This window comes from Nicotiana tomentosiformis, chromosome 8 (genome assembly GCF_000390325.3).
Source record: "Nicotiana tomentosiformis chromosome 8, ASM39032v3, whole genome shotgun sequence".
In the NCBI taxonomy this organism is placed as follows: domain Eukaryota; kingdom Viridiplantae; phylum Streptophyta; class Magnoliopsida; order Solanales; family Solanaceae; genus Nicotiana; species Nicotiana tomentosiformis.
This window is the reverse complement of record NC_090819.1, coordinates 15,452,405-15,462,892: the sequence shown is the minus strand read 5'-3', so window position 1 is coordinate 15,462,892 and position 10,488 is coordinate 15,452,405. Positions and strand designations below refer to the sequence as shown.

Genomic DNA, 10,488 nt, shown 5'->3' with positions numbered 1-10,488 from the left:
CATGGCGCTCCACAAAGCAATCAATTGTTGCTACTTCTTCAAATCATGCTGAGATAATAGCTATTCATGAAGCAAGTTGGTAATGCGTATGGTTGAGATTAATGATTCATTTTATTCAAGAAAAATGTGGTTTAGAATGTGATAAAAGATCCACAATTTTATACGAAGACAATGCTGCATGCATAGCCCAATTAAATGGAGAATTTATAAAAGGAGATAGAACGAAGCACATTTCACTAAAATTATTCTACAAACATGATCTTCAGAAAAATGGTGACATCGATGTGCAACAAATCCGTACAAGTGACAATCCAACAGATTTGTTCACTAAATCTTTACCAACTTCAACTTTTGAGAAGATGGTATACAAGATTGGAATGCAGAGACTCAAGTATTTGAAACAAAGTTTTCATCAGGGGAAGTGAAATACGCGATGTACTCTTTTTTCCTTACTAAACTTTTTTCCATAGGGTTTTTCTTGTAAGGTTTTTAATGGGGCATCTAAATATGCGTATTACTAAATATGTGTACCCTTTTTCCTTCACTAGGATTTTTTTCACTGGGTTTTTCCTAGTGAGGTTTAACGAGACACATTATCTTTTAATGAACGTCCAAGGGGGAGTATTATGAAAATAGTATATTGTGGATGTCCATTCATTACTCCGCTATAGATAATCTTCCTGAAGAAGATTATCCATTTAGTACTCTGTTGAAGTTTATCTACAAGCAGCTGATGCAGGCAGGTTGCAAGCAACTCAATGAAATGATTTGCAGCAGCTTCTTATTAAACAGGCATGTTGCAAACAGCTCATGCAGACAACTTACAAGCAGCTCAATGAAATGATTTGCAACAACTTCTTATTAAACAAGCAGGTTACAAGCAGCTCATACAGACAGCTTACAAGCAGTTAAAGAAAAGCGTTGCAGCTGTTTCCTGAAAAGCCTCGCAACTGCTTCCTTTCTTCTATGAATAGAGGAGTTTTCAGTTCATTATGAACATAAGTTTTGAAAGTTGAATAAAAATATCAATCTCCCTCTATACGTGTCTTTACTTTACAGTCTTTATTTTATAACAAGAACTAATTATTCACAACTTGTCAGCTTCAATAGATTCCACTTGAACTGAATTTCACAAATGGAGTCCATTTGCAAAATGGCCATGCAAAATAGAAGGTTAAAAAAGACGAGTTCATGCACACAAAAAAAGGACTATGCAACCTGCAAATCACCTTTACAGGCTCTTTTTCTTTCCTTTGTAACCATCTCAGAATGATGGTCCTCTATCCTAGTTTTAGCTCCTGTATCTTTCTTTTCTGCTACTTTAGTTATTCGATTAACAGATCCATCAACTGATCCACAGTTGAACTTTCCACGTCGCTTGAAGCCTTTAGTAGCAGCTAATAATGACTGCAATGGAACCTCAGAATCAGCATCACTTGGTTTATGATCATCTCTTCCTACAGTCCCTGCAATACTATTTACATTGTCGCAAGACTTGGCTTGAAGTTTGTCTTTGGAGGGGCGAGGACGAGCACTTCTTGGCTTCACAGGCAGATTACCTATCGTCGAGAATGTGAGCAGGGCAGAAGTAGCTTTGTGGTAAGAGAACTTATAATGGTCTCTATATGCTTTAGTGACAATGTCCCTGAGGGTCATCGCTGACTTGTATTCTCTCGTCCTTTTCGAATAATATACAATGGCATTGGTTGTTAACAAAAGTAAATCTCTGAAAAGCTCACCTGCTGATTTGATGGAACCATTGGCTATTCTTAATCTTACTGTTTCAATATCCACATGCTGCCTGATAATATTCTTGTATCTAGCTCTCTTTTGACTATCGTGACGATGCCTAAAGATCATAGCAACTTCGGTCTGTGTAATAGAATTGAAAATTGCCATCAAATCATCGTCGTCCCTCAATCTAGATAATCCTCCTTTACTATCATCTGTGGTGGTAGGCTTAATACTTTGGTCGCAACTGGTTGATGTTTCTCTACAGTGGGAAGTAGAGATGTCACTGATTGAACACACATTGTCACTTTCACCAACGCTCACTTCTTTGCTATCTAAAACAGCATCTTTCCTTTTTCTCTTACTTCTTCTCTTCCTCAAAACTCCTCCATTTCCATTGGCAGTCTCTGCTGGCTCACAAGACTCCGACCATTCTAGCTTTCGATCTATCTCTTTAGTCGAGGCTATAGCAGGACTCTCAAACTCGGGTGAAAACTTGGTCCTGGTATCTAGTGTGAAGCTGCCAGCAGATACACCGTCGTTGCCAAAAGATTCCATGTATTCTGACTTTACAACAGCAGCGGGCGATTCAGTGTGACAAGAACCATAATCTATCTGAGCAGACCGTTCTCTCTCTGCCTTAAGGCTTTCAATCTTTGTGAGGAGAGACCTGAGATTACAAATATAAAATGGAGTTAGAAAACTTAAGTGTGAAAGGAGATAAGAGTTTGGATCAGAGATTACCTATAAAGCTGCAGAAATGAAAGCTACAGACTTAGTGTAGTCAAGAAACTTCGTGTGCAAAGTATTTGAGTGGCACCAACTTAAGATAGAGAAGCAATATATATTTACTAACCCAATTGAGCATTCAGATTTCTGCAATTCTCGCTTCAGTTCTTCAACTCGTCGTTTTCGTAGCTCTTCAAACCAAGCACTAGGCCAAAGAAAGGTAAAGTAGCGGGGCATTGATTAGTGCAAGGATAAGATCTTAATGAATCAGTTTTCTCCCAACATGTATTAAGTGAATGGAAAACATGAATTCAAGTCAAAGCATAGTACCCTAGGCATAAATTCAAAAGGCTATTCTTTTGTCACGTGACAGCACTAGGTTATTAGTGCAGTCATAAGCTGAGATAACATAGGAATTATCTTGACTCCATAAAAGTGATCATAAAACATTCATAAGCATTTCAGAAGGCCACAGCTGATATGGTTAGTGATTAAAAAAAAAGGGCAGCTCGGTGCACGAAGCATCCCGTGTTTACGTAGGATTCAGGGAAGGGTCGCACCCCAAGGGGTGTGATGTAGACAGCCTACCCTGATGCAAGCATCGGTAGTTGATTCCACGGCTCGAACCGATAGGTCATACGAACACAACTTTACCGTTGCTCCAAGGCACCCCTTCAGGTTAGTTAGTGACTAATGCACAAAACTAAATTAGCTCATGAATACATATCAAAAGAAAAACTAGATTAGCTCATAAGTTTAAAGAACTTTGACTCACTTGCAGCCAGAGTAGCGCTTTTGCAAATCTTCATACTTGACTTTGCAGGCCTGGTATTTTTTTTTAAAATCAGCATTTCATATAGAGGTTATAGTTGCTTAAAGATATGGATGGTGACGACAAGGGGTCAAGAGCGTCAACGAGGCAGTGAAGTAGATTACTTGCAACCTCATTGGCTAGCTATATAGTTGATCTGCATAAAGCTAAATTTGTAAAGCTAGTTAGTCTCCTTATCCGGTTAATTCAGTGTAAGTTTTGTTCAAGAAATTATTATTTTTATTAGTTTCCTTATACAGTTTAGCATATGTATTCATTAGTTACCAAAAAAATCATCTATTTTTTGTAGAATAAGTCTGTCACCAGGAATGATCTCCTGGAAAGAATAAATAACAGGCAGATTTAGAGGGGTTCTGTGTGTTCAGCTAAACACATTGCTTTCACCTTGAACTTTGTATACGATATAAAAGGGTAGCCTTATGCATTAAGCTCCGGTTATGCAAAGCAAAGAGGCAGACCACATTAGGTTCTACTTAGGCAGCCTTACCTTGAATTTTTACATGAGGTTGTTTTCACGACTTGAACCTATGACCTCCTGGTCACACAACGATAAATTTTATCTTCTTTGAACTTTGTGTACATATGCCAATTTTTTTTTATAGCTATAATATAATAATAAAATCTATGTAAACGAAATGTTTTCGCACCCGTATCGGATCCACCTAACATGTACTCTTTTTGGAGGATCCGACACACATACATTTTCAGAGAGTCGGAGCAACATAGAATAAGATTGGGCACTAATTCTGCTCAAGGACTCTAGACCTTGAATTTGCCTATGTGAAATAACAGTGGTTGTCAATCCCTATTAGGCACTACGCCACTACCAGACCACCACTTACCATGTTGAAAGCCTGATAGTAGCAACTACTCCTAAATAAACCAATAGAAGACTGGAAATGCGTTAAACGACGAATGGAAAAGCACCTAATTAAATATGGTCAATACTTTATTTGGTAGCCACGTGTTGATTGGTGACAAATTTTGGCTTAACTAACTCTATTACCCTCCGTTCACTTTTACTTGACATACATATTAAAAATATATTTTCATTTTTACTTGTTACTTTACGCATATCAAGAGAAGACAAATTTTTTTTCCTGTTATACCTACATTATTTATTACTCATTTCAAATCATTTTCTCAAATATAATAAAATATGCATCAATTAATATGAGTATCATGGTAAATTATTCATTTCATTTATTATTTCTTAAGGGGCATAAAAAATCAAAACGTACCAAATAAAAAAGTGAACGGAGGGAGTATGATGTACGAAAAGATTCACCCTCTGTCCACATGGCGGAGAATTGAAGTTTTGATCAAATTCTTCCTGCCCACATAATAAACTTCCTATCTGAATCCTGATGGCGAACCTCCACGTCAAAATACAAATTTTTAATTTAACGCTACTCAATTTGACTAGACATAAAACGACAGACCATCTAATATAATTATCGAATCCACCGACAACAGATCCAGTATAATTCAACAAGTATGATTTGCGGAGGGTAGTGTATACGCAATCTTACTCAAATGCGGATCCAAGATTTATATCTTATGGGTTCAACTTTTAAAGTTTTTAGCATTGAACCCATTATATTTTAAAGTTATGGGTTCATATCTACTATTTTATAATTTTAATAAATTTTTACACATAAAATTTTTACTCCGCATAAAAATTTATGGGTTCAGTTGAACCCGGTGATACTATACTACATCCGCCACTGACCTTACTCCTACTTTGTAAAGGTGGAGAGACTGTTTCTAATAGACCATCGGCTCAAGAAACGCAAAGTCACGAAAAGAAATACAATAATGAATAAACCACATAAAGGAAATAGATTAATAAAGCAGTATCCACGATAGTATTTATTATTATCGAATCCCAAAAAAAAAGAGGCTTCGTAATTTATTATTTTAACAGCTGATTACCTCATTTCAATTTTCCTTACCTTTTTCTTATTCACTTTTTTTAACAGCTGATTACCCTTCAATTTTCCTTACCTTTTTCTTATTCACCTTTTTTTTTTTGGTTTTCCTATTCATTGGAGATGTTTCATTCCATATTAGGTTCCTTAGACCATATGTTTTTACACCATATGTCCAATACTGTATAAATAGTTTTTACACCAACTATGTAGTTTTACGTTCACTTATCATGTTTTTATGTTACTTCTACAAAATTAGAGATATGCGAAAAGACCGTTACAGTGCCTTAAAACTAGAGTCTATTTCTAAACATTAATAATAGTTGACTAATCCCAATTAGTTATCATTTTAATAACATAAGGGCCCCACGAAATCTATTTCTACTAAAACTATTAAAAAAAAAACACCCGACAGAAGAACAATGATTCTAACGATACGAAAAATCAGGTACTACGTACGTTAAATTAAAAACAGAGAAGATTAGACCAAACAAGACAAATAAAAGGATATTTGTCGTTAATAATAAGAATGTCACTTAACGTAAATTAATGTGAACCTCAGGGGTGAAATAGTAAGGACAGATGGTACGAGAACGAAGCTCCGAAGCGACGACGTTCCAATCTTGTGTCCCATGCCGGAGAACAGCGCCACCTAGGATTAGTTCCTCCCACGTACCCCACCTCCTTTTTCCTGACCCCACCACCATCGTTTTTGTCCTAACACGTGTACGACTGAGAACAGTTTTTTTGTCCACATGAACGGCTCAGATGATTTGAATGGTTAAAAATCACCACCAAAACAAGTTTCGAATTCTAAACTGATCAAGCTCTTGTACCACGCGCACCCCGCTCACATTAACATCAACTGCCGGTACCACCACGTCGGCCGTTTCTCCGATGAATATAACCGGAGAAAATAAAAAGAAGAAAAAAAGAAAAAAAGATGGTTGAATAATTTGAAATCAGAAAAAGATCACGAGAAATGGAGGGAGAAAAATAGGGTTTGTATGTAGGAAAATTATAAAAAGGTTGAAAAGGTGTTTTTATATTTTCTTTTATATCATAGAGGTTTTTGTAAGATAAGAATAAGCGGGAGAAAAGGGGTTGACGAATTTATGTGAAGAAGAAAGAAAGAAAGAAAGAACAAAAAAGGAGGAAATTTGAGATGGAGAAGAGGGTGAAAATGGTTTTTTAGAGATTTTTGTTTGACTGAAAATTGTGTACTTTGCAAGTTTGGGGGTGAACAGTGACTTTTCTAGATTTTCAAAATGACATGTATATCCTTACGTCTCTTGGTCGGTTGTGAGTTGACACGTGGCGGTATTTGAAGGAAACGAATTAAATATCCCAATCAGATTACTGGCATTGATGATTACGTACTGTAACAATAATTAACTGGTGCTGTCATTATGTTTGGACGAGGTGTGATTATGACATTTGGATAAAGATTTCACTGTCCCTTTTCTCAATTATTTTTCTTTTTTGAATACCAAATACAGGCGTTTGGACATAAAAAAATATCGAATTTGACAAAAAAAAAGTATTTGAAAGTTAAATTTTAAAAAAAATGTGTATTTGGATAACTATTTTACTTGAAAAAAAATACAATTTAAATCTTATTACTCATTCTATTATATAGTCGATATATTTGTTTTTATTAGGCTCGTGTGGTTTTTCTTTCGAATAAGTCATTATCTTCTCCAATAAAATATTGTGTCCGAAAATATAGACTAAAACAAAATTTCGTAACAGTAGCTTTACTTTGAGATCATTACCCAGAAATAATTATAGCAGTTTAGAAAAATGGACAAAATCAACCTAACCATTTTTATTTCGAAAAATGGCCAAAACTACCCCTAAACTAATTGATTTGGTACAAGAATATCTTTCGTCCACCTAGTGAGCTAAAAATGCCCTTACCGTTATCTTAGTGGCTCACTTTTGCCCTTATTAACTAACGGACTTATTTGAATTTTTTTAATTAATATCCACGTATTACCGTCCCATTGATCTAAATTTAAATCTTTACCAAATTTTTAAAAAAAATACCCATTAAGGTTTCTTCACATTCGCCCGAAAAAAGGACATGCCCCATTGCCTACTCCCTCTTTCTTCTCCATTAAATTGAATCAGGAAGGAGATAATGAATTTTGTTCTCATACCTATTTTATACCCATTTGATTTTATTTAATGAATTACTTCCTAAGTCAAGATCCCGAATTTTATTCTCATACCCATTTCATTTCATTCTCAAACTCAGCATTTTCTTGCTTAAATTATTACTTTTCTTGTTGTAGTGGCGCAAATTCTTCCATTTGCAAAATCTAAAAGATGAAGAAGAAGTTACATTGTCTTTTAAAATCGGGTTTGGATTAATAGGGTTTAAAATCGGAACGGATCAATCAAAACCTAGGTTTATGGTGATTTTTTTCTTTTTAATTTAGTAAGGGTTTATATTTAAGTTAATAGAATGGAAACACATGGATAATCATTAAGTTTTTCTATTTCTTTTAGATAAGCCTGTTAGTAATAAGGGCACAATTGAACCACTAATATAAAGGTGAGGGTATTTTGGCGCAATAGGACGGAGGACATTTATCTACCAAATCGAATAGTTTGGGGACAATTTTGGCCATTTTTCGTTTTTGTTTCCCTAGAGTTTGAACATTGTACATGATTTTTTATTTTTTATTTTTTATTCATTTCATCATACTACTAAGCTATCCTTGATTAAGAGTTAAGAAAATCTAACATAGGAGAAAAGCAATGAAGGTGTTCTATTATGGAGAACGAGAGCAGTATGACAAGAAAGAATTAAACACTAAAATTGGGCTTTTAGCATATTTGGCCGCTCGACTGAAACTAATTACCGTCACTAACTAAATATGTAAAATATATATTAATTATTTAAAAAATATGTATATTATATATTAATATACGAAAAATATATATATTTTCGGCTATTATTTTGAAGAACGGTTATACATAATAGATTTCTCAAATAAGGGGAGGTGAGGTCGCTTAGGCGAGTTCTGTTGTCTTCCCACTCAGTGGTACTTTTGAGCCTTCATGTTGAACAAATATTTTTGGATCTTTATACAAATAGACGACAGAAATTATTATTTACTTTTTAATCGGTATACATAAATTATGCATTGGTTATACATGATTATGCATATTATATATGGATTATACATATGTTACACATGTAAAGCATGACTCATAATCACCCTTAAACTCTCGGATGGAAGTTTATTGACAACATAGCTCTATAGGGTTAGAAATCATATTTACTCTAAATTATTGTGTATCTATACGCTGTAACTTATTGTTTGATCATCGAATAACAGAACTTCCTATGGTAGCGGAGCCCTAAGAGGTTTAATCAACCCAAGGCCTTTTTCATAATGTAAGGAAGCATCTTCCTTCGTTATCATCATTTTAGCATAAGCAACAAAAGAAAAACGACTTCCTTTGTCCAGTTCGTCTGATTGTGGTAGACGATAAATCATCACCAGCCTTTCCATCGGCACACTCAAGTTTTCATACCAGTTTCCATGCCCTCTCCAAACCTTGTCCATCAATTGCCAGTGAAATTAACTTCATCTATTTTTTTATCGTAGAAGACACAATTTATACCTATGATGTGTGGATGTGGTGTTAACCATCATATTGATGGTAGTGAGCTCACTCCCACACAGTTTCTTGCTGAGAATCATTTAAACCCCGAGTATAAAGCGTGGGTACGAAAGGATCAACTTGTGCTTAGTTGGATAGTTGCATCTATCTTAGAGAGCTTCTTGTCGCAACTAGTTGGAACATCAATTGCTCGTGAAGCTTGGGAGAAGCTTGTTGCTGCAAATGCTTTAGGATCCAATCCTTTGATTCGTGAACTAAAGATGCAGTTACATACTTTGCATCGTGCAAGTATTGACTCATATGTTCAAAAGGCAAAGGAATTGCTGATAAACTAGTTGCACTGCAACACCAAGTTCCTAATGACGACTTAGTCGAATTTGTTCTTGCTGGGTTGGGTTCTATCTATCGTACATTTACTAGGTCACTTGAATTATGACAAGAAGATATTAACTTTGATGCTCGGTATATCTTCTTCTTAACAAAAAATAATAATTAAAAAGAGATAAAACAGTTAGTGTTATTTCACCTATGACTGTAACTATCCGACCGATCATTTTGCATATCTGAGCACCATTTTCCTTTTTAACGCTCCCCGTATGTATGTTTATGATTTTATCACTTGCGGGGATGGTTGATTTCGTTTGGGAGAGATTTTGGATTGATTTGGATCAAATGGTTCTTAGTTTGGAGGCTTAAGTTGGAAATATTAATCGAGGTTTGACTTTTGTGAGAACGTTCCTAGAACAGTGGGTTCCAATAGGTTCATAATTTTGGACTTAGTCGTACGCTCGATATCGGATTCGGAGGTTTCTATGTTGATTTGACTTATTTTGTCGAAAGTTATCAATTTGAAGATTTAGAACTTTCCTATATTTGACCAAAGGTTGACTTTGTTGATATCATATTCGAATTTTGGTTTCAGGACTTGAAATAGGTCCGTTTTGTCATCTGGAACTTGTCTGCAAAGTTTGGTGTCATTTCGAGTTGGTTTGGTAGGAATCGGACACTTGGTTGTGATTTTAGCGATTCTTGAGTTTCTTTGAAGTTTCTATGTGTTTTGGTATTTGATTTGTGGTTCTGGATATTATTTAGTATTTTGAGCTCGCGAGCAAGTTCGTATAATATTTTTAGACTTGTGTGGATATATGGTATGGAGACCGGGGGCTCGGATGAGTTTCAGACGTGTTTCAGATTGGTTTAGACTTGTTTCAGGTTGTTGGTGTGTTGGTATTGCAGTTGTCGCAATTGCGAGCACCAGCATCACAATTGCGAAGAAGGCAAGGGTGCATGTATCACAAATATGATGCCATGATCGCAATTTGCGAAGGTTGGACTTTGGCTGGGTAGGTCTCTTTTGCGACCATTTGGCCGCTTTTCCGAAGGGGCCTCACTTCGCAAATGCGAAGTCATGTCGCATTTGAAACATCCCCTGTGTTCAGCAGGCGCTGCATTTGCGATATGTTTTCTGCATTTTCGAGGACTTACGAACCCCAGGTCGCATTTGCGATATCTGTAGCTGAACAAAAGGTTGAAATTCGGGACTTAGCTTTATTTATCATATTTTTGAGCCCTAGACTCGGTGGGAGGCGATTTTAGGAAGAGATTTTTATACAAAACTATTGGTTA

The 10,488-nt window shown here is 35.7% G+C and overlaps 1 protein-coding gene across 10 annotated transcripts; it reads right to left on the bottom strand.

Moving 5' to 3' along the window:
• Window positions 1-832: 832 nt before the first annotated feature.
• On the bottom strand, window positions 833-6,455 carry LOC104092091 (uncharacterized). 10 transcript variants are annotated; one of them, XM_009597585.4, is made up of 5 exons: window positions 5,781-6,455; window positions 4,569-4,668; window positions 3,236-3,285; window positions 2,588-2,665; window positions 833-2,401 (listed from the first exon to the last, which is right to left on the bottom strand). In XM_009597585.4, exons 1-5 carry the CDS (start codon window positions 5,855-5,857, stop codon window positions 1,210-1,212), a joined length of 1,497 nt encoding a protein of 498 aa, XP_009595880.1. In that variant the 5' UTR covers window positions 5,858-6,455; the 3' UTR covers window positions 833-1,209. The 10 variants fall into 10 exon arrangements, with proteins under 10 accessions (XP_009595880.1, XP_009595881.1, XP_033510954.1 ...); XM_009597586.4 differs by having other exon boundaries at window positions 4,569-4,656; XM_033655063.2 differs by having other exon boundaries at window positions 4,569-4,625.
• Between the last annotated feature and the right edge of the window lie 4,033 nt (window positions 6,456-10,488).

Coding starts and splice junctions, on each gene's coding strand:
- LOC104092091 (XM_033655063.2), bottom strand. CDS start 5,930: ATGGTGGTGGGGTCAGGAAAAAGGAGGTGGGGTACGTGGGAGGAACTA. Junction 4,626..5,780: donor CTTACTATTTCACCCCTGAG/GTTCACATTAAT, acceptor TTATGTGGGCAG/GAAGAATTTGATCAAAACTT. Junction 2,666..3,235: donor AAGCGCTACTCTGGCTGCAA/GTGAGTCAAAGT, acceptor TCTTTGGCCTAG/TGCTTGGTTTGAAGAGCTAC.